Below are 24771 nucleotides of genomic sequence, written 5' to 3' on the forward strand. Positions count from 1 at the left end.
AAACAATGTTTGCGCGAGTGAAAGGGCAGTGGCGTCTCTTACCGGTTCGCAATATACTACGACTGACAGCTTCAATTATGCAACGCGTGAAAAAGTTTAGAAAGAAATCGCGTGCTGCGTTTACTTTTGTCCGCACCGGTACATTTGTATGATTGTCATGTGTATTTTGAATGGGACGAAGATTGTAAGCATTGCAGTTTCTCGCAGGCAGAAAAAGGAAAACGAAGCTGGAGAATACGGATGTATGCAAAAATAGGTACTTCCATAGTTTCTTTGATAAAGGCAAATTGCAAGCGGAAGGGGGTGAAAATATAGAATTTTTGTATCATGTTTCTAGACGAGTGTAACACCTGGTGCTCCACACAATTGTGTTATGATGTCAACAAACATCATGGTACCAAGCTTGTGTCACATTCATTGTGTTGTAAAAGAAATCCCGTATTTCAGCGCGTACTGTTCAAAAGCTTTCATAGAATATCTTTATAACGCCTGAATGGCGCGGGTCCACTCGAAAATATTCTACCTTACCTATTCGCACTATTGTTACTGATCGCGTAGAGAGCATTCAGGAACCAAATTTTATAATGGTTAACAACCTGCCTGCTTTTATATAACTGTGAATTTCCGAAATGAAGATCGTACTGCTATCTGAATTTATTATGAACGGAAGTATACAATCAAAGAAAATGTGAATATTGCAGAGTTTCAGCAGGAAACATCGTAAGAGGCATCCTTGCCGCATATATGTTCGGATGGATGATAAATATATGAAATAAATTTCTATGAATACCCGCTGACATTTTTTGATTCACGGCTCCGACAAGTTGCACAGAATATATTCAATTCACATGATCATGCATTCGCGACATACGGATATGTCAAACTTAAGCGGAACCACCCCATTCTCAATATCAGCTTTCAATTTGGTCGTCTTAGCTAGAATATTTTGCAGAAAATGACTTCTGCCTTGATTCAAAGACAATGTGGCCTTAAACTGCTGCCTAGGGAGCCATGAACTATAGGCAGTGATAAAAAAGTGCTGTTAATTACAGAATAAATTTGATTATACTCGCCTTATTTTCCACCCTTTGAAATTTATTGAGAGATATGCTTCAGTAATTATTACGTACTATGTCCTCTCTTAAGTCAAGTTTGTCCATAGATTATTATTCTGCATTAATATTGTTATTTTAGCTCTAACCGGAAGGGCAAGATTACAATATGACAGAAAGAGAGCGAAGTGTGTGCGCAGCGAAGGGACGGACGGATAAATAAGTAATTGAAAGACAAAACAGAAAAAAAAAAGGATGGATCTTCAACTGCCGCTTCATGTCCTATAGCTTCTCTATCGAGGCGTAAAATGGACAGAAACGCATATTCCAAGGAAAGAGAACGCCTTCAAGACGGCATTAATTAAAAACGGTGAAATATCGGGACCTGTGCGTCTACATAATAGTAGCTGTACCGCAGTGCATGTATTCATGCGCGAATAACAAATTAAACTCGGTTTCAGGCTTGCTCTTCAGAATTGTGTGTGGTTTCTCCGTGGTTGCCAACACTCGACATCTGTGCACTGCCGGTGAAATTACACCTGGACGTTACTCCCTGCGGTTTCTGCACGGGATACGTGCTTTAAGCATGACCCATATCGTTTTGGGCCATTGCTACGCGGTCTCATGCGACATTTGGGGTAAGTCAGTTGTGTAATTCTATTCATAATGCCTACGGACTTGACATATCTGGTAAGTCTTCTGCTAATAAAATACGTTGAAAACGAAGGGACAATCTTAACAAAGCTCACAGGGTCAAAATGAGAAACCGTGAGGTCACTTGTTTGAATCTTACCTTTATGCGACTGCATACCGATATATGCCAAAATTTTCAACCTTGGCAAAGTATTTAGGCTACATAGTTTGATTTTCAATAGTGTAGGGGCGAACGTGCCATATTCCAAAACTCTACGGCAAGGTGAATGGAAACTCTGCCCTCACCATTCTACACTTGCGGTCGTTAGGCGTAACAGCCTCACTAAAGGCTCCAACCAACAAAATTGAAGGAAGGAAAAGCTGCGTGCAAACTTATTACCGACGTAGGTCTTAAGCCCGCTGGAACGGCTTGTGTATTATGCACCCCATCGTCGCTATATGTTATGTCAGCTATCACCGTCTTGCGCCTCCCACTGCCTTGCGCATCTCTAACAACTTTGGTCTATAAAGGGCCCCGCCGCGATGGTTCCGTGGTTAAGGCGCTCCGCTACTGACTGTGCGACCCGGATCTGATGCCAGCCGCGGTGACCACGTTTCTTTAGAGGACAAACTGTGCGGTGTCAGCGCATGTTGTAGAACCCCAGGTGATCTAAATTATCCGGAGCCCTCCACTACGGCGTCCCGCATAGCCTGAGTCGCTGACACGTCTATGAGGGAGAGACGTCGCAAGTACCTGCAAGGCGTATTCTTACGCCAACAGGAAACATGACACGAATCAAGCATTCTGAAACTTTGCCAAATAGGCTGACACAAAGAGCTAGAAAAAGCACCAACGGCGAGTTTTTACAATAGGCAGCAGTATTAAACGCGAAGTGCCCACGATTACGCCGCTTTATGCATGACTACTAAAAAAGAAAGAAAAAAAAAGTGTAGGGCTGAATCTTCTCAAGAACTGAAAGTACCGTATTATTTTTTACTTTTTTTTAAATTATGAGCATATGAAGCTCAGATGAAATTGATACTACTGTTATTTTCTTTCAGCGCGTGAACTGAACCTCCTTATTTTTTCGGAGTGGTGGCCATACATGTGGGCAGCTGCTGGATTTTGCAGTGTTGATACGTTTTTTTTTCTGAGGCAAGTAAATAAATTTTCTCAAACAAAATTATTCGCTTTTTAGCACGTAAAACGACAAAATAAGAGGAACGCAGCAGGGATGTAGCGAGGTATGGAGGAACACCAAAGCCTAAAAATAACGTAGCAGTGTTCAAGTCATCGGCATGATGTACCCGTGGTGCATAGTCGCGCTCAGCATGACTTGCAACCTTCTTGTGACAACGTTACCTGGTACGCTTGACGGCGAACGAATGCTCTGCACTGCACGCTAATAGCAAACAGGAGCGACTCACTTTGCTGCGTGTAAGCTCGTCCCAATTAACAGATGTGTGTTTTATACAGAACTGGCCGCGATAGTGAAAATGTAATTGGAAAAATGTTACGCAGTAGCATGTGAGAGCCAGAATAACGGACTCTTCGCTGAAGTGGTATATGATAGTCGAAAATGGCGGTGCAACAAGAGTAACACAGGAGAAATAACAGAACATGTGCGCACTGCCAACTGTTTAGTTTCCATAGAAAAATGCATATAAATGCGCAGCAAGCCTGCGCCTATGACATATCGCTCCGCATACAGTCGGCAACAGGATAACATTCGAACCAAACGAGAGAAAAAAACGAAAAACAAAACGCTGTTTTTTTTTATATTCCCGAAAGCATTATTGCATTAACTAAACACGACAAAAATATCTTAGAAAATGCAGTGTCAAAAGTTTTCAACAAAAGCAGTATCATTCATTCGGTGCAAAAGCTGTCAACCTACTTATACGAAAGAAACAAAAAATATGAACGAAGCAAAATCAGCAAAAAAGCATAAGCAAACACTGATGCCAATTCCAACATCCCACTACGAACGTTTATACTGGTGCTTATGCTAATCGTCAGTAACCAGTGGCGTCTAAATGAGAACATAAAAAAGTATTCAGAAATTTTCTTCTGGGGACTACAGCGCTGTCAAAGCACAAAGGCTGCTTTTGTTTCGTTTGTCCGTACCTTTATTGTGCGTCGACAATTCAAGGCAGTAAGCGATCACCATACGCTGGCTCGCCAATTTGAAAGGCCCCTGCGGCCGCCTTGCTTGATGGAGCTTACGTTTTCAAGAATTCGACGTCACAGTTGTCTACAAGTCTGGCTGCAAGCGCTTCGACGCAGACTGCTTGCCACGAGCTCCCGTTGACGCCCCGCCGAATGAAGTCGACGATGGCGCATTGTTGGGACCAGTAAGCGCCAGCCGTTTCGCACAGCAGCAGCGCTCGGACCCCGAGTTGAAAGGCCTAGTCGCTTACCTGAAGGCAAGACCGCTTCCCCTTTCGCTGTATTCAGACGTCATTTGTTGTCATTCACCTTAAGCTATGATGTCCTCGTGAAGAACTTCGCGCCCAACGGGGCCCTGCAGCTACTTGTTGCGCCCAAAACCTCCAGACAGCAAATTCTGCAAGCGTTGCACAATGAGCCGACAGCAGGGCATCTCGGACTTCAGCTACATGAAGTATCAGTGGCCACGGTTACCAGCCGACGTTGCTCAGTACGTGAAAACGTCCCGTGAGTGTCAGCGATGCAAGACACCCCAGATAAGACCTGCTCGGCTGCTGAACACGATACCACCCCTGACTAACCCTTTCAACAAATAGGGATGGACCTGCTCGGCCCTTTCCGAACCTCATCACCGGGCAACAAGTGGATCATCGTGGCCACCGATTACATAACCCGCTACGCCGAAGCGAAAGCTCTGCCTAATGGTTCCGCAGCTGGTCACGAAGTTCTTCGTCGAACAAATTCTCTTGCGACACAGCGCCACGAAGTGCTTACCACGGATAGAGGAACAGCATTTAAAGCGAAGCTGACTCAAGTCATTTTAACCTACAGGTCATACAAGCCACTGACGTACAACGGCGTACCATCCGCAGACGGACTTACAGAACGTCTGAACAAGACCATCGCAGACATGATTGGCATGTAGTAGTCGGTGCTGAATACAAGAAATGGGACATCATTCTGCATTACGTGATCTTTTCCTACAACACCGCCGTCCAGGAGACTACCAGGTCGACCCCGTTACAGCTTGTGTGTGGCAGTCATGCCCACAACTCTCGGCGCAATGTTGTCGCACGTGACCGACGCTACAACTTGCGACTGGGGTGGACGCCGATTCGCTATTTAGGAGTAAGTGAAAAGTTGGTACGCCGATAATTGAGGCCACGCGAAGTCCTTCACCGCGTCGTACAACTGGACTATGAAGTCATGCCCGACAGCGCGACAGCATCCCAGCGGCGCCGCGCGCCCGGAAACCGTGCATGTTGTACGCCTTGTAGCTGCTTGGATGTGGCGTTTGTTTCCAGAAGCCTCCATCCCTCCGTTTCTTGGTGTGCCGATGTGGAAACACATGGGACTGATCACATACCAACGTACATATGCATCAAGTGGTTTGCACCTGCCACTTCACCTCGTGCGCAATACACAGACTGGCCCGCCTTTAGGGCAGCGGTGGAGACTTCCAGCGTGGACCTCCAGTCACCATCTCAAATAGAGGGACTCATTACTTCCTCTCTCAGTGAGAACACTCGATATGTTGGTGTGCCGGTGTCAGTGTCCAGCATCGACGTGGAATTCGAGCGGCTTCGCGCGATCCTTCGGTGGGCTGAAAGGAAGTACCGAAGAACTAAATCCGCGCAAGATCTCGCACTTTCTCGCCCAGCTAAACGACAAGTTTTGCGCCACCTGGAGAGGTTAGGACGACAACGTTGGAGACAGTTCTGCTCATCACTGGATCCCCGTAAGCCCGTGTCGCGTATCTGGCATGTTGCGAGAAGCTTGCGCACACCTCCGCGAGAAAGGCACCCTTTTCGTGCCCTGGCCCTTTACCAACGCCGCAATGAAGTTGACGTAGCTGAAGATTTTTGTAAAATGGTTGTGGGCACAAACCAGGCACAGTTATCAATTTCAGAGGTTTTTGCACCACCTTCGCCGAATGATCAATACGACGTGCCCTTTAGAATAGCTGAATTAGACGCCGCTCTTGCTTCTTGCCGGCATTCATCTGCACCTGGTCCTGACGGGATTACTTATTCAACCTTATCAAACCTAGGCAAGGATGCTAGAACTGCACTACTTAATTATTTCAATGATATATGGGCTTCTAGTACTGTTCCTGAACACTGGAAAACTATCCGCCTGGTTGCTCTTTTCAAGCCTGGAAAGCCTCCTCTCGAACTTACCTCATACCGGGCAGTTGCCCTAGCAAGCTGTGTTGGAAAAGTTATGGAGCTCATGCATGGTGCTGGCAAGACGAGTGGTATCTAGAGAGTAATGATCTTTATCCGAATATGATGACTGGATTTCGCCGCGGACGCTCTTCCATTCACAGCGTCATCGACCTTGTGGCGACAGTAGAACACGAAAAGCATCACCGTCGACTAGTAGGTGCTGCATTTTTAGATATAAAGGGAGCTTACGACAACATCCTTCATGAAGCTATTCTTGATGGACTTGACGACGTGGGAGTTGGTGGCCGGCTGTACTTGTGGATTGTAAGCTATCTCAGCGGCCGCTCTGTTTACATGACTACGCCTGCAGGAGATACTACCCGCTTTCAGGTCGGTCGTGGAGTTCCACAGGGAGGAGTTCTCAGCCCAACTTTATTTAACGTCGCGCTAATTGGCCTGGTGAGTGAACTGCCAACTAACATCCACATAAGTGCATATGCTGACAACATCCGCATCTGGGCCTCTAGTTCGACGCGCCCACAACTACGTGCGAGACTGCAACGAGCTGTGTCATCAACATCGATGTACTTACGGCGTCAAGGTTTATACTTAGCTGCAGAAAAGTGTGCAGTGATTGCGTTTACGGGAAAATGTGTCAGCCGCTACCCGATTATCCTTCATGGAGTGGTAATACCATACGTCTCCAGGCACAGATTCTTGGGAGTAATTATTGACCACCGACTCTCTTGGTCGAAACATATTGCTATGGTGAAGAAAAGGCTAATTAATTTTTGCCATGTACTTCGTTACATAGCTGGCATCAAATGGGGTCCAACTGAGCGCTCCTTAATACGGCTTTACGAGGCTCTGTTTGCTGGCTACATCCGGTACAGTCTCCCAGTACTCTCTAGTATGAGCATTTCCTGCTTGCGGACTTTAGAGAGCGTGCAAGCGCAGGCACTGAAAATATGCCTTGGACTGCCCAGATGCACCTCTAACAAAGGCACAATTGAAGAGGCACACGCTCGCCCAATGTCCATATACTTGTCACACAAACAACTTCGTGTATATTTACGAGCACTTACAAGACACCGTTTTCACCCACTCAGCAAGATTCTGGATGAGAGGCCGGACTGCAGTTTTACAAGTGCACTCCGCTGCCATCAGTCGCAAGTACCGACAGGATATGCCCTCCCATATCGTCCCACCCAACCACCATGGACGATGGATAAACCTTTGGTGCACCTTCGTGTTCCCGGTATACTAAAGAAATCAATGGTGCCAATTAGTGGACTCAACAACTTATTCTGGCACACATCTGGTCAGAATATCCCAATTATATTCCCGTATACACCGATGGATCTTTGTCAGCACAGGCATCCGCTGCAGCTGTGGTCATACCAGCTCAGAAAACGACTCTGCATTTCCTTTTGGGACATACCTCTACATCAACCGCTGCCGAACTTGTAGCCATTCGGGAATCTATTCGCTATATATGTGGGGAGCCACCTCAAGAATGGTGTATATTCACGGACTTGAAGACTGCATTACAAATTTTGGAAAACTTCTTACGCCACACTGCCTATCAGTCCCTGGCACTAAACATTATGGAGCTCATCACATCTGCCCAGCTGCAAGGCCACATGATAATGTTTCAATGGATCCCTGCCCACTGCGGCCTCCATGGGAATGAGCAGGCCGATGTCGAAGCGAAAAGCGCACTCATCAACGGCTTCCAAACAGCTGTGCCTTTTTCAAGAGCGGATACGACGTGTCTTCTAAAGAGTTGTATGAATATTGCTACAGCACACTGGGCTCAACCAGACGCCCGACACATCCGTCTAAGAAGGCTCGATCGAACATTTAAATTTAATGTTCCGCGTGATATTCTGCGTCATCAGGCATGCTTGATACATAGACTTCGTTTAAACGTGGCTTTCACGCGCAAGTACTTACATTTAATTGGACAGATGGACTCACCGGAATGTTCAACTTGTGGCATCCCAGAGACTGTGAACCATGTATTATTGGTGTGCCCAGAGTATGCGAACGAAAGAAATGTGCTAGCTGGTTCCTTGAAGCGTTTAGACAAGAGGCCTCTGTCGGAGGAACTGCTGCTGGGCGCTTGGCAGGACAAGGGGAAGGGCGTCCAGGCAGTGCGTGCTCTTTGCCGTTATTTGAGCGCCAGCGGACTTGATTCGCGCTTGTAAAGCAAGCTACTGTGTCTTTATATAGCTCATATGCCTTCTCCCACATCGTCACACATAATGACCTTCTTTCTTCTCTCCTTCCCCTTCCCCAGTGCAGAGTAGCAGGCCAGATTTGAATTATTCGGGCCAACCTCTCTGCTTTTTCCTTTCAATAAATCCATCTATCTATCTATAATGTTCAAATTTCCTAATGTTTATGTTTTCATTTTCAGTTTACTTGGAACATCGCGGCGTTGCTCTTAAAGGAGGAGTAATACCGCGAAGGTTACAAATTTCTATTAGTTGTTTTCAACAGGGGCCGACAGGCGTCCTTATCACTGCGATTGCAGCGAACGGAACGGTTGTGTGCTCTTTGTTTAGGCCCAGTGTCATGGAACGGGGCTATATCATTTTCTTTGTAGCACGGGATGCCTCGAGATTAGTCTGGAATTGTTGCAGCAAAGCACAATAGTTTCCCTGTTGTTCCAGACTTTTCCAGTATTATTTCCGGATTATGCAGTGGTTTCTGCGCTGACTTGAAATTGAGCACTACAGCAAGCAGCGGGCATCATTAGTTTCGACGGCCAGCGAGCACGTTTTCTGCTGTCGCCTCCACCCAATTACTTAGTTTTTACGGGCGGAATTCACCCCAAAAGTTTTGGTTTCAGTCCTATTACGTCTGTCCTCTCTTTTGTGTCTAAGGCCTTGTCACTACCACGCGATAATATGGTAGTCTTACTACTATCACCTGTTAATATATTTATTAACGATGCGCCACTCGCTGGTGCGCACACTCCCAGACACCCTTAGAGCGCGGAGGGGGGGGGGGGGCGGAGGGGGTAGCTGTTCCGGTCACGCAAGAGATGCCCTCTGCTTGCGCGACAAGCTCGGCCGGAATTAAGCTACATGTAGTGAGAGAAGGGGGTGGTCGTTTGGTGCCCAACTTTCGCTGGTTCAAGCCAAAGAAGGTCGGAATCAAAGTTAAAGCGCAAAAAAAAAAAAAAAGAACATTATACAGCGAGGCACGATACAGAGAAATTCACGCTAATACTTAGAACACGTATACACAAGGTTCACAAAAAGAAGTACACGCAACTAAAGAAGCTTTTATACAAACAGGGGTTTAACAACAATAAACAATACTCGAGAGAGTGAGAACAAATAATCGCCAAATTGTTCACCGGGCACTGTCCCAGAGCGACATCTAAAGAGTCACGCTTCGCCATCCCGTAGAGTGGCGCTGCTCCCTCCCATATCTGTGGCTTGAATAACAGCAGGCTGACATTGAGAGCCGAGCAGATGCGCTTACGAGTCAGCTGCAACACTAGCTAGCTGATTGCCAAAGTAACGTGACCTTCATTTACAGGGCCCGCTGCGTCTGTCTGTTGCGCCGCGCCAAGGCAGGCGCGCACATACACGTAACTTTTTGCAGCACAGCTATCCTCCTTCTTCCCGCCGAGAAGCGTGTTGTCATTGGTCAGGCACAGCAGAATATTCCAGAGAGTACTAGCGGCTTGTCCGCCGGGCAGTCGCCGCTAGTAACGTTGGTCACCACGGCCTCCGAATAATGTAGGGAGGATGATGCGGTGACGCCCAATGCGCCCGAGGCTACGGAGAGACACCTTAAGGTTCTCAAAGAGTCTACGTGACGACGACGAACGTGCTTCCTTCGCGCCGCGTCGGCTTAACAACATCAAAAAATAATAATGTGTGCCGATTTTCGTGACACTGATTTATTTTCTGTGAGCGCAGCACAAAGTTCAGGATGAAATCGGTTAGATCGTTTTATGAATGCGCTAATAAAAGTACCACGAAATTTTTAGCAGTTGCCTCAAAATTATTTAAAAACGCACCTCTTCGGTTTTTCTTTTCTTGTAAAAAATCGTTTAACTTGTGAGTGTAGGTCGAGCCTAACAAGCAAAATTTTGCTGCGCATCGAAAATTTAGACCACTTAAATTAATAAAAATATCTTGTGATATACTACAGCTGCCTCCGAATCATTTTCATAAGCTCAGCGTATCGGTTTTCTATGATGTATTTAACTGCTTGCCGCCAGCACAGGAAAAACGCTGACACCAAAGTATGGCCACACATCAGAGGCTTAAACGAATTGCATCAAGTGTGCGTAACGATATCATCCCGCAGCAGCGTCGCAATTAAAAGGCGTCCCATGTCCCAGCATCTTGGACCTATTCACTGATTTGCACGGTGTTTGGGCTTTGCTGGTCTGAGGTGAGATCTTGATTGCCGTTTCAGCGGATTCTTACTGGCTCTCACTATCGCAAAACGGAAGAGAAATGGGCCAGTTGTCTTTCTCATCACTGTGGTTCGGAGGCTTATCAGGTAAGAACGTCGACTTTGAATGGTTTAAAATACAGTGTAGAGAAATTAGTCCGCACATTAATTAGAAGCGTACCTTAGAAATCCTTTAGAACCATTCTTCTTTAGACGAGAACGAATGGTATGACATGAGAAAAAATTACTTCATCACTTCGAGGTTTTCACATGCCTTAAATGTCAGGAGCTTTGCTTAGCAGGAAACATGTTCTCTTGTGAAATCTGCCAACTCCAAGTTTTATCGCTAAATTTAGCACAGTGGCATGGACGGGCATGAGAGAGTAGATGCCTGGTTGCACAATGAGACTACCTTGTCAATGTAAAACTCAGCGGTGAACACAAATGTGCAAGTCAAAGGATATTGCCAAGCCACTCAAAACGAAGTGACAACCAATTGTGGGCAGTTGCATACGATTCTTTTAGCGGTCACTATGCCCAGAGGTACAAATACCAAGGCCAAGTTTACAGAGCTCCATCAGCACCGCCTTCAAGTAAAGCGTGATGTGTTAGTGATCATCGCAGAGGCAGATATGATTGGGAATGAACGGAGCAGAGCAGAGGCGAAGCTGAAGCCAGATAGCGCTGGTCGCTCTAGTGCCCCGCAAAACGTGAACTTCTCGAATGTATTGATGCAGAAAAAGTCGTCGTGATTAAAAATATAAACACGACAGCAGCCACTAAGCATGTGGCCTAATAGTTAAGAGTCAACCAAGAATAGGCTTCCGTGGCCACTTTAGCATAAGAAGGCAAGAAAATGCATTGATTCTATGAGAAAAGCATTGAGTTGGATTGGGGCACGGCAATTAACGAAACTTCTGTGTCCGGCTAACTAGTTACTTTTGAAATAGCACTGCTGCCGGTACATGATTTGTTTATGATCCTTGTGAGGAAAAGAAATATAAAGACTCAGAAGCCTTCCTGAAATCAAGTAATTTATTATTTAATATGAAATCGATACGTCTTCTGATTCAATTTTTACTGTGCATACAAACGCATTATTCTTCTCAGATTATTCTCGCGAATCAAATACTATTTATCTGTGAGGGTCGCTAGAGCCCGTAAATTGCACGCAAAGTAAAATAAACTGCACTATTGCAGAGAGCTCATCTCATGTTTAAACACCTTCTCTCTGGTACAGGACATGTGTTCCGCTGTTCTTTGTCATCATGTGCTTCTGCGTACTTCCCCGTTTCGTCACCGGACCAGATGTCAAAGAATTTTTTGCAAAGTTTTACGGCGAGATTGTCAGAGACTGGTGGCGCTTTCTCATTCAAATCAAGAATTTTTCCGAGCTGTCCATGCAGGTGAGATTATAGCGCGACGCTTTCTTCTTTCAAGCTCACTTTTGCAAACACACTTATGCTTCGTTAGCCGATTATGTTGAAAGACGTCGATAAAGTTATAGTTCTGGTGTTATAATATCTGCCTTAAAGTGTACGCTGACAGCAAATTTAGTAAAAGTGAAATTGTTTTTATTGGTCCAAGGGCAAAAAAATAAAGACAAGCCTGTGACCACTGCACATCGTTTGTCCTGATCGGCGATTCGTGCGAAGACCTAGAATCTCACTTGCTACTCATACCAGTGCCGCGTAATATAAACTATCATAAGCATCTGGCTCTTCACAAAACGAGGAAAAACTGGACTATTTCTATGATTTTAAGTTTTTCCTTGATATATAGTGTAAAGAGACAAGAATGCCCTGTTGAGCTATTGAAGTTTCGTCTGTTAAGTTGAACAGTGATCATACGTGAAACATTAAGGAATGTTGCAAAGTTCCTTTGAAGAACAGTTTCAAATTCCCAGCTTATTTGGGTTTTACGCCATTGCGCGTGATCAGCGTACTTCACTAGTTCACATTTTGCTGAGACGGAAGAAGCAACATTCTGACTCGATGGCACATAATACTGTGCTTGTTTACATTAACACAACTGGATGCTCTGCTTGCATTCACTTGTCGTTGAATATAGGCCCGCGTTCAGCATGTGAGGGATTGAAGTACTGGAAAACAATTAGTTAATAATCCACAGTTTGCGTATACAATAAGCGGAGTTTTTCAGTTCTCTTCTTTGCTTTCCTGTTCACTTGTGCTGTTCTAGTCATTCGTAAGTTTAGCGGCGGAATATCCAGAAAAGCCTGACAACTTTTGTGCTCGGGCACAGTTCCGTTTCTACGTGCATGAGAGTAACACCGAAAAAAAGGCAGTTTCGTCTTTACTTCGCATTTAATTTTTTCCTGATTTGGCTGCGGACATTGTCGAAGACGGATTCTTCAGCTACGGATGCATGTTCATTAAAGACATGCAGCCGTCGCAGAAAAATTAAACCTGAACTGTATAAAGATTGACGCATTGGTGAAGAGAGGTATAGAGGCGCATTTAAAAATCAATCACAAATTTACTCACAGCTGCTGCCGCTTACCAGTTAAACAGCTCGTTATGGCTGTGCTCGTACATGTCATATATAGTCAAAGCCTTTCTCTAAGAACAAAAAAATATTCGCGAAGACCAAACAAGAAACACGGGATTATCGCCTTTATAGCCGCACCCTATCTGTAATTCACATTGTACAAACGTTCAACTTTGTCCATGTTTCGGCACTTGTGGCGTAGCGCCATAGCTATATCAGATGTCCCAGCTAAAAGCAACCACGCTTTTGGAAAATACGGAGTGTCGCAGTCGTTGAAACTGGATATTGAGAGTCGCGTGGTCTAGTGGGCAGCATTTTATGCTGCCCACTAGGCCACGCTAATGCTGCCCACTAGACCACGCTTACTTATTCGTCATCAAAGACGAATAAGGAAGCTTTTCAATTACTGACTCCTAGAAGAAGGCGTCAAATAAAAAATTACAGGTCATTTTAACAAACAACTAGCTGAGTAACTTCTACCAAGCTACCAAACACGCAATTTATTGGCGGTCTCAAAAGGAAGCTATCATGCGACAGTTCCTGACGCATGTCTCTTGCCCATTGCACCACCGGGTGGCAACTCCAGAGAGAACATTGGCTCAGCAGTGGTTATTGCGCTCGACTGCTGTGCTCAAGGATGCGGAATCGAATCTCGGATGCGGCATCCACTTTTTGATGGAGGCGAACGCCAAGGCGCCCATGTGCAGTGAGATGTCAGTGCCCGTTAAATAACCTGCAGTGGTCGAAATTTCCAGAGCCTTCCACTACGGTGCCTCTCATAGCCAGAATCGATTTGGGACGTTAGACCCCAATAACCAAACCAAAAGAATCCAAAACAAAAGAGTACATAGCTTCAAAGACACCTCTTGAGAATATGATGCAGCCTGCTGTCATATGAAAGCTTTTGTATCATGCGAGGGTTCCTTTAATGTCGTTAAGAAAAACTGATGCTGAACTTGAACGCCAACCTGAAGCAAGGCCGGACTCGAGCGGCGGCGGCCGTAGGGCCTGCGCACAGGAGTGTTTCCTGTCTCCGTTGCTGCGAAATCGTGGCGCTGTGACCCTACTCGTCCTCCGCAGACAGAACGGCCCCTCAATGCGGTGCGCGTTGGAGCGTTTGCTCTGGGACGGCGTAATTGTGCGCAACAAACTGAAAAAAAAAAAAAAAAAAAAAAGAAAACCAAGCCTGTGGCCGCATGCCTACACATTCTTTATGCATTCACTCGGTTGTGATATACGCGTTCATTCTCCCCACCGAGACGCCGGAAACTTGAGGAGCGCTCATAGCGTAATTTTTGCCGCATTACTGAGCATCGCAGATGATGGGTGCGCCGGCCGCGAGCCATCTTTACAGGCTGGCTGTGTATCAGCACCTTGCTCAAGAGCCAAAACCCGGGTAAAAACTGTCACGTAAAACACAACTAAATTGTTTGCAACACAGTTCTTCATCACTCGGGAAATTGTGAAATAAAACACCGGAGTCTTCCCAGACCGGGACTTGTACAACGGAGAGCAGCAGTGAAGCATGGAACTGTATTTACATACACTGCAGAAGGAGGATCGAGTCGGGGCACCTAGCAAATCACTAAATTATTCCAAGCGCAGAGGCATCACCCGAGCATGTGCGTGTACATCATCCAGCGGAAATAAAGTTTAAACGTGCGGCAGAAAACGTACAGTCGTGAGCAGCCTTGCCTAGAGCGCACCGACGGCGCTTTGCGGATCAAGTCAGCGACATCTAACGTTAGGCTCTGGGTTTGAGCTATGCGTCCCGTGCGCATGCGCGGCAAATCAGAAGGATGCCTGCTCATCGCTTCCTTATCCAGCCCCCGCCTTGGGAGTACGTTTCTTGCCGCTAGGGTCGCATTGCCTGCATTTGTGATAGGGTGCCTCGATGAGCGCCCGCTGTCCGAGGCACCCTAATTTGTGAAGTTGTTACGGTCGCCAGATCGTCGCGATTACGCCGTGTTTCTCGAGTGTAACGAGACGGCCAGGCAAGCAAGCGTGACTGATAGCGGGTTAATACGCGTTCCTGCATATACGCACCACTCACAGCCGCTGTACTTTATCGTGGAGGAATTCAAGTTCCTATATCTGTAGGGATACCAAATGCTGTGTCCATTATAGCTGATAACCCGGCCCAAAGACACTCCCTCAAGCGAGACGCCTGCAACGCATGGTGCGTGGTTGTAACCTTATACGGACAGGACGAAAACATACACCTAACAGCCAGCCAGCCCCAATTATCACACTCTTTGATATTGTTTGTTCAAAACGCGCGATCATCCGCTATCACTTGCAATTGCTTCTGAACTGAGTGATCACCCGATATGTCATTGCACTTGCCTAGCCGCTTCGTGATTCGCGCGAAATGCGTTAGTTTTCAGGTCGCCGTTACATATTACGCGATCATTACGCGCTTACCTGGCGGCATGAAGCGCAATCACTGAATGGAAACGAAGTCGAGAACACACGAGCAGGTACTGCTTTATTTTGGCCATGCATGTGCCCGGGACGCATAACTCAAACCCAGAGCATAACGTTAGATGGCGCTGACTTGGAGCACTGTCGGCGCGCTTTAGACAAGGCTGCTCACCACTGTACGTCCGGATTGAAAGAAATGCCTAAGGTGCACTGCGGTTGAGCAGCTCAACCGTTGTGGCGAAGTCAGCTTCTTCGTTACAGACTATACGCACGGTTTAGCAACGCAGGTGGCAGGCAAAGACATGAGTCAAGAGGCTTTTCGGCTATCCGTATATGAGGACGGTAATGACAGTCGTCGATCCGTTACCCCGACGCGATGCGCACGCCTCAGAACAGAAAGGCAGGTTACGGTGAACGCGCCGTCCCGAGCGCACACAAAGTGCGACAAGAGTAAATTTTTCCAACTTGCGCTGCTAACAAAACTTACAACGGGTCAACAACTAGCCTGACTTGGCTACATACACGTGTGCGGCAGCAAACAGAGATGTGTTCAAAAGCGAAAAAAGAAAATGCTGTGGCTCTGGCCTATCCTTTGAGATAACGCATGTCAACAAAACAGGTGCTCCTCCCCGTTCAGCCACTAACTGTAACTGGCTGGCAGTATTCTGTCACGGCCGCTCAATGGAGACGCCTCCATTGAGCGGCCGTGAATCTGTGCATCGCAGTGAATGAAAGACGCGACGAAAACAGCTATGCAGCGCTCTCGCTTTGTTTCCGACAACAAACCGACCTGAGAGGCCAAAACGCTCATGCGATAAGTTCTGTGCTCTTGCTGCCTTGTCATCGCATTTTTGATGAACGCCTGTTCCCCTCATACTTTGAAGGAAACAAGGTTACCGCATTAAGGAAAAAAAAAAAAATCAGCTTTTGTACAACATTACGGGCTGACCTTAAAATAGTGCGTTACTACTTGGCTGTGGTTTGTGGGGTTGGAATAGGGGGGTAAATGCGTTTTCTCCGCTTAATAGCGGTTGACAGTCAAAACAGGCGATCCCATCCAGTGATCGCGTGCGCTACCGAGCTCACGCCGACCACTGCGGGATGTGCTCTGGGGAACAAAGGAACAACACGGGCTGACAGCAAACAGGCATTTATTGCTGCAATAACAACCACGCCAGCTAGCAATAAAACACGCTGATGGATCTAGGTCGTCCGTCTCATCAGCAGGCCTACGGGTAAATGTTCGCCCACGCTACCTCTTGATAAGCTCCGAGGCCGCGATAAGCGAAGGGATAAGCTCCGAGGCCGGACAGGGCGGGCAGGCGGGAAATGTCCCGTGAGGCCTTCGCCTCGCCGGCGACTGAAGAGTCGCGCGAGGATGCGTTCGCTCGCGTCGAGTTCCCGATGCCGAAGAGAAGGCTTTCCGGCGTGGGCAGGGGGGAAGGCTTCCGTGGCCCCCCAGCTGCTGCGATGCTGGCGACATCTCTCGATAGTTAAAGTTAACTGCCATTGCTGATGCCATTTCGCTATAGCTAGAGTAACTACCTCGGGGGAATGCAGACTTTAAACAGGACTCGTTGGGAGATCCTTCAGCACAGTTTGCGACGCAGGGCAACTACAAGAGAGAATGGGGTTTTCAGATCGTGTTTGTGCGCTGTAAGAAAACACAAAGTAAATATTACTGTTGCCTAAGCCTACGCTGAATCCCTTTTACGCACTCAAAGCATAATCTCCCTAAAGATTTCGCTCATTCCCTAAGCTGAATACATGCGCAGGGCAAATAGAATTCATGTTCAGTTAAATGGTTAGCGGCTCATACCATTCACACAGTTAAAACGATCGTTACTGTCAATCTTTAGATCTGTCAGTTGGAAGAGCACTGGACGCGATATTCAGAGGTCGTGGGTTCGACTCCCACGATCGGCTCGTTGTTTTTCCTTCCGATTTGGATTTAATATTCTTATACCTAAATTCATCGTAAGACGAATTCTTGTCAGTAACAGCATCAAAACCTAAAAAAAAAAAAATAACCCCAACGTTTGCCTTGGACTCGTAGACTGTTGGCTCATTCAAATTCTTTCATGACGAGCCCCTGGATCATTTCCCCTGCAATTGTCTGCTTACGAACATAGTTACCTTCTGCGGTGTTCGCTGGTAATATATACTCCGTTTCATACATCAAGTGCAACACTACCAAAGCTACAGCTCTTGTTTGCGCTCTCCGCATCCGCGATGAAAAATAGTGCCTGCTCTTGACGAGAGAAAATAATTGTTGCTTTGTCTGCAAGCTTAATACATTTGACATTTTCCATCAACTTCATAAAAAGCACCTTTTTTGGGGAGAAAAGGTCGGATTCGGCTAATTTGTATGTTTTTTATGTCGTTTTTGTTCGTGCCGCGTTTTCGCTTCCCCGCAACCTTGCCAGCTGTGCCACTAGATGGCGCTGGCTGTGCCCTCCGCGCTGCGCATCTCTTTTTGAGGAAATGGTTTTTTGGTGCGCATTTTTTCTATAAGATCCACTCTGTGAAGATGTCTAGGCATGCGAAGCATGTTATTGCAAACGTGTATGCTCGGAATAGAGCCCGTTTCCGCAGGAACCACTCGCCTACAGAACGAGCGCATAGTGATACGCCTCCTGTTTTTTTTGTTTTTTTTCTTGGGGACTACTTGCGTAGCTTTCCTTTCGCGGCATTGCACCTGATGTATGAAACGGAGTATAGTGATGCCGCGAAAGGTTTCGAAAATCCGCATATGCGCTGTGAACGAAGTGTAAGTCAAAGGATGGAAACATTGAGTCTTCATTCCCCAATTGGTCGCGTTCATTTCTTCACACTTTCAGCGCCTGTTCAATTCGGCATGAGTTATGCTTAGCGTCCACTTATTACGCGCTATATAAGGTGATAAGTACATGAAATAAATCAATGTTCAGGGTCTCCATTTACGACCGCAAAATGTAATACATACTCGGTCTACTACGAGTATATGTTATACATGGAGCCAGATGATTCAAGGGATAGGGAGAGTCTCCCATGTCGCCGACCTAGCTGCAAGTCAGGAAAAGTGAAAAGGCGTCGGAGGCGGCTGAAGACTTTCTAAGCGAGAAGACGAGCGGGTTGCCCTAAAGCCGGTTGTCCTATGCTGAGGAACGAAAGAAGCGAGACGCGTTTAACGGGCTTCCCAGGGTAGCACAGAAAAACAGAAGAAAAAAAACTACTGAAAGCGGCAGCCCGTAAAGCAACTGAAGCAGAGGGGGTACAGCGGGCGCGCTTCCACCTGAAAGAACAGGAGCTGGAGGAGATGGCAGCACGTATAGAGTCAAGGAAACTGGCCATCTAGCTATGAAACGTCGTGGAACGTACTACGCTCTCCCTGCAATGATTTCCCTTCCTATATAACTACTTTCGACGAAAGAAATATCCTGAGATTGGGCTGTTCATTGACTCGAGCCTTCCTGCAGTAGCCCAGATTATATTGGCACTTTACCTGCCCTGACACGTCACCAGACATTACATCTAAGCAGGCAGCGGAAACGTTTGAAAATGGCCTGGGATTTTTTTACGCTCCCCAAAATACACACTACCACTACCACCGTGTCTGCGCGACCTGTTTTCTTATAAACGCGAGCAATTAAACTTTTTAACGACGTTAACGATCAACATTAGGAACCAGATTTTCACAAGAATTTATATGCAGCAGGCAGAACCATAAGAAACAATCATTGTAAAAATAACGAGACACGACGACATCCTGTTCTTTTCTTTGTCACCATCGTTTGCTTGCCTATTTCAAGCACTTACAATTTATACTGTTATCGACCGTGACTTGACGAGAATGTATTTTTTCTGATGGCAGGAGATGTTCACACACGTGTGGTACCTATCTGCAGACTTCCAGCTTTTTGTCATCTCTCTTCTAGTCTTGTTAATACTCAGAAGGTGAGTTCTAGGGGAAAACAGGAGGAATTGAATTGATAACAGTAGGTCTGGTGTCGTTTACAATAAATTAGGCACGCCGAATATATACAGTGCCTTTCTACCACAATTGCTGCTCTAGCTGTTTTACATATTGAGGTAGTAACAATAGAATAAAAATTAGTCTTTACGGTATCATATGCAGTTTTGTCCTTGCTTTGTTTTAATAAAAAAATTATAACTTCTATCCTCTTTTCAGACGCATGGTGAAGTGTATTAAAAACGCTGTTACACTCCACCAATTCCAATACTTGTATCAAGTAAATGACGTTAGCCGGTATTTATTTATTTATGATATTTGAGTTACATGGTAATCTTGGCACTAAGCAATTGTTTTTCAATACTCAGCCGAAAATAAATGAGCTAATTATTCGTCGGGTTAGAGAATCTGAGAATGGCGCCTAGTATTTGCAAATGGTTCTAATATCCAATGAAGATCTCACAAGCTTTTATTTGCTTCACTGTCAATTAGCCTTCAGCGATGATCTTGATTTATGGTTGAACGGTATTTGCACCAAATTCTGGAAATGGACGGACTAAATGTTGAAAAAAGAGCATCGCGCTCTTCCCCATGTCGTTGGTTCCTGTGTTCACGTGAAAGAAAGAAAAAATTGCGCTCGCTTCGAGAAAGAGTATGTAAAAGCTAGCTTCAGCTGGCCGGCCATAAGTCCACGAACTCAGCCGTTGAAATCAAAGAAGGACACGGCAGAAAGGCGCGCGCGGCTCCCAACTTCCCCGGCAACCGCTCATTGTGTGGTGGTCGATCGCCCGAGTAGTAGTAGTAGTAGTAGTAGTAGTAGTAGTAGTAGTAGTAGTAGTAGTAGTAGTAGTAGTAGTAATGGTTTATTATTATTCAGTAATCAAAACGAAGGAAAAGAGTGTTGCTGGCCGCTGCAACTGCTATCTAAATCATCTGAAAAACGAAGGAAAAGAGTGTTGCTGGCCGCTGCAACTGCTACCTAAATCATCTGAAGCACCTGAGCGACTGCTGGCAGGAAAGAAAAAGGGATAGGGAGAGGATAACGAGGGGAAGTATAAAGGGGAGCAATAGGAAAAAAGGACAGGGGGAGCTTTGTACATTATATACAAAATACAAAACGATCAACGACTTCGTGTCGCTCGCGCGCAAGCGTCGCAGCACTGTCCACAAATGCCTGCGCGCGAGCGGCCACTGCAATTGTTTACAATATATATATATATATATATATATATATATATATATATATATATATATATATATTGTAAACAATTGCAGTGGCTGTCATATATATATGCGCCCGTGTGCTGTGCGATGTCAGTGCACGTTAAAGAACCCCAGGTGGTCGAAATTTCCGGAGTCCTCCACTACAGCGTCTCTCATAGCCTGAGTCGCTTTGGGACGTTAAACCCCACAAACCAACCAACCATATATATATATATATATATATATATATACATATAGTTCCATTGATATATATATATATATATATATATATATATATATATATATATATATATATATATATATATATATATATATATATATATATATATATATATATATATATATATATATATATATATATATATATATACATAGCCGCGCGCACGTAGCATCCTATCGCAGACACATCGCGCGCGCGACAGAATGCACAAGCTGCCGGGGAGGGGCGCCCGGCAGCATATGTCCAAGGTAGCACACACGGAGCGTTCGGGTCACGCACGCACTACCTGGCGAAGAGCAAGCGAGGCTTCAAGCCCGCCTGCTCGATGAACGCACAGAGGCTCACCATTGTCCGGTCACGGGTGCGCGCACAGCCTCGCAGCCATAGGAGCGTCTCGATTGTTTCGGGTTGATTCCGAGCGCCCTATAAGCCGCGAGCATCTCGCGACGTGGCTCTGCGGATGCGGTACAGCGAAGCAGCATGTGCTCCAATGTCTCCACTGCACCGCAATCACCACACACGTCGCTCGACAAAAGTTCGTGGCGCACCCCTCTTACCCCGGGCCACGAGCAGCCGACGCGCACTCGTATGATCATTTTATACGCTGTAGGGGCGACAATGAGCGCGCGCCGACGAATGGCTGCGGGGGAAGCCACCGCGGAGTGGCCATAGAGCCCGCTAATCGCTGCCAGGTCCGTCGGGACCGCCTATCGGGCGCCCCATTGATCAAAAGAGAAATCGTCACCTTGGAGCGCGGCACTTTCGGATACCAAGTCCTCTTCCAATCTGTCAACGGCAAGCGTCTCGAGCAGGTACTTCTGACGGAGGTTCGTAACAAACGTTCAAAGATGATCTAGCTGGTTAAGAAAAAAGCACAGAACGTGTATATTGAGGATTTCCCACGGAACAGGCGACCAAGGACTATGAAAAGGAGGCGCCGTGAGACTGATGCCCAGAAACACTAGCGACAGCCGTCCTTGGAAAAGCGAACCACAGGGAAGCGAATATTGCCGGACAGAAGGGATATAGCCATGACGACGATGGTTCTCTTGCGTGCGACAATTGCCTCAATCTTAATAGACACCACCGTCGAGGAATCCTGGCGTGGGAAAGGGTCGGTCTGTCCGCACCTGTTTTCTCTTGCCTCTGTTAGCAGAGAGAGGGTTCTCCTGCACTCCTGGGCGGGGCTGGCGGAGCCCAAAACGTGGTGGGTCAATCGAGTGATGGTCGTTGCTATAGAAATTTGTATTATTAAGTGAGTGTTATCGCACTGTATACTTTGTGGAGAGGGTTGTGTAGCTCACCAATATAAGAGAGGCGTGTAACCTTTGTTGTGAACCAGCCATGTTGCACGTTCACAGTGACTGGATGTTACATGATGCGAGCAAGGCTTCTAGGCCGGTAAAACGGAGCCTCAGAGTTCGAAAGAGGGCTCTGTGCACGGTTTAGATCCTCTGCATATTCGGCTCTGCCGAGGAATTAATATTTACTGGAAGCCAGTTCCACCCTGTTTCTCTGCTGTAAATATTTTAAATCTTCTGTGTATAAAGCTTCAGTTTCTTCTCTGTACCCTCTGTAATCATCATCATCATAACCATCAGACGGACTGCATCCACTGCAGGTCGAAGGCCTCTCCCATATTCCTCCATTTAACCCGTTCCTGTGCTAGCTGCATCTATTTGACCCCTGCGAACTTAAACTCATCCGCCCACCTAAATTTTTGCCGCCCCGTGCTACGCTTTCCTTCCCTTGGAATCGAATCCAAGTTGTTACCCTGAGCGACCATCGGTTGTCCTGTCTATACACACTACATGCCCTGCCCATTCCCATGTTTTCTCCTTTATTTTGCACTAGAATGTCATTAACTCGAGTTATTTCTCTGACCCACTCTACGCGCTTTCTATCTCTTAAATTACACCTACTATTTTTCGTTCCATAGGTCTCTGCGTTGTCCTCAACTTAAGTAGAACCCTTTTCTTTAGGCATTTCAGCCACGTAGGTGAGTACAGGTAAAATGCAACTGTTTTATACTTTCCCTTTAGCGATACTGGCAAGCTGCTAGTCATAATTTGCGAGTACGTCCCAAATGCGCTCCATCCGAATCTATATCCTCTTAATTATTTCCCTTTTATGTCCTGGATCTGCGGTTGCTACCTGTCTTAAGTACACATATTCGCCTAACAATTGCAGGGCTTCGCTGCCTATTGTGAACTGTTGTTCCTTCCCGAGGCTGTTGAACATTACCTGAGTCTTCTGCATATTGATTTACAAGCTTACCTTCCTGCTTTTGCTGTCTAGGTCATCAATCATTCTTTGTAGTTCATGCCGTGATTTACTTAGTAAGGCAATGTCATCAGCAAATCGCAGAGTACCGAGGTATTCTCCATCTGCCCTTATCCCTAACTACTCCAATTCCAAGTCTCTGAATACTTCCTCTTAGCAAGCTGTGAACAGCACTGGGGAGATCGTGTATCATTGCCTAACGCCTTTCTTTATGAAAATTTTGCTACTTTCTTTATGCAGAACTATGGTTGCTGTGCAGCCCCTATAGATATCTTCCAGTACTTTCACGTGCGGCTCGTCTACACCCTGATTTCGCAATGCCTGCATGACTGTCGAGGTTTCTACTGAGTAAAATGCTTTTTCGTAACCAATGAATGCTATGTACACGGGCTGGTTATATTCCGTGGATTTTTATATTGCCGCGATATTGCCGGTTGATGGTAAGGATATGATCGATAGTAGAGTACCCTTTCTAAAAACCAGTTTGATCTTTTGCTTGATTTAAGTCTAAGGTTGTCCTGATTACGTTAGCGATTACCATAGTAAATACCTTATACGTAACAGATAGTAAGCTTATTGGTCTGTAGGTTTTCATGTCCTTAGCGTTTCCTTTATTATGAATTCAGATAATGTTAGCGTTCTCCCATGATTTCGGTACCGTCGATAACACCAGGCATTGCGTATAAGGGTAGCCAGTTTTTCTAGCACGATATCTTCCTCGTCCTTCAACAAATGTGTAGTTACCTGATCCTCCCAAGCTGCGTTCTCCCTTTTCATCGTTTTTAAAGCTTCCTCCACCTCGTTATTCGCCACTGGCGGAACGCCTGACTGCTTTTCACTACTGCTTATCTCGTTATTGTTCGGACTACTTTAGCTACTATATAGATCAGTATAGAACTCCTCGGCTACTTTGACTGTCCTGTCCATATTCGTGATGACATTTCCCTCCTTGCCCTTTAGCGCATACATCTGAATATTGCCTATGACCAATTTCCTCTTCACCTCACCGGTTTAAGACTGCTCCCCTTCTTTAGGGCCTGCTCAATTTTCCTCACGTTATACATCCTTACGTCGGTCACATTACGCTTATTGATTAGCTTTGATATCTCTGCCAGTCCTACCTGTTCTTAGTGGCACTGGCAGAGGCACATTATTTTTCCTTACTTCTGGCCTGCCTCACCATAATATATGTCTGTTGTGTTGGAGACTCTCAGACTTTGGTGTTTCTTAATTAAATTTTCGTCTCCTTAGATAGCTTCCCGGTATCCCCTCTAACTATCCTACCACCTACTTCTACTGCGCACTCAGTAATGATATCTCTGACATTATTGTTCATTGCTTCTACGCTAAGGTCCTCATCATCGGTTAAAGCTGAATATCTATTCTTTGACAAGATCCTGAATTCTTCTGCCCTCCCCCTCACTGCTAATTCGTTGATGGGCTCCTTTCTTACTAACCTGTTCCGTTCCCTCTTCAGAGCTAGACTAATTCGAGACCTTACCATCCTGTGGTCACTGCATTCCGATTCCCTCTACATCCTACATAAAGCCGGGGTTAGAACACAGTATGAAGTCAATTTCATTTTTAGTCTGTCCGTTCAGGCTTTTCCATGTCCACTTCCGGTTCTTTTTTTGCTGAAGAAGGAATTATTTTTAAGTTACTGCGCTCTGCATTAACTCAACTAGTAACTCTCCCTGCTATTAATACTCAGG

The 24771-nt window shown here is 46.0% G+C and overlaps 1 protein-coding gene across 1 annotated transcript in view; it reads left to right on the forward strand.

Moving 5' to 3' along the window:
• Window positions 1-24771, forward strand: part of LOC146201625 (nose resistant to fluoxetine protein 6-like) — a 52251-nt gene that overhangs the window by 20569 nt on the left and 6911 nt on the right. The window contains exons 5-9 of the mRNA XM_084598817.1: window positions 1527-1690; window positions 2748-2841; window positions 10470-10556; window positions 11689-11854; window positions 19234-19316. Coding sequence (XP_084454943.1) covers window positions 1527-1690; window positions 2748-2841; window positions 10470-10556; window positions 11689-11854; window positions 19234-19316 — 594 coding nt within the window. The remainder of the gene's footprint in view (window positions 1-1526; window positions 1691-2747; window positions 2842-10469; window positions 10557-11688; window positions 11855-19233; window positions 19317-24771) is intronic.

This window comes from Amblyomma maculatum, chromosome 1 (genome assembly GCF_055883805.1).
Source record: "Amblyomma maculatum isolate TAMU_Amacu chromosome 1, ASM5588380v1, whole genome shotgun sequence".
Classification (NCBI taxonomy): Eukaryota; Metazoa; Arthropoda; class Arachnida; order Ixodida; family Ixodidae; genus Amblyomma; species Amblyomma maculatum.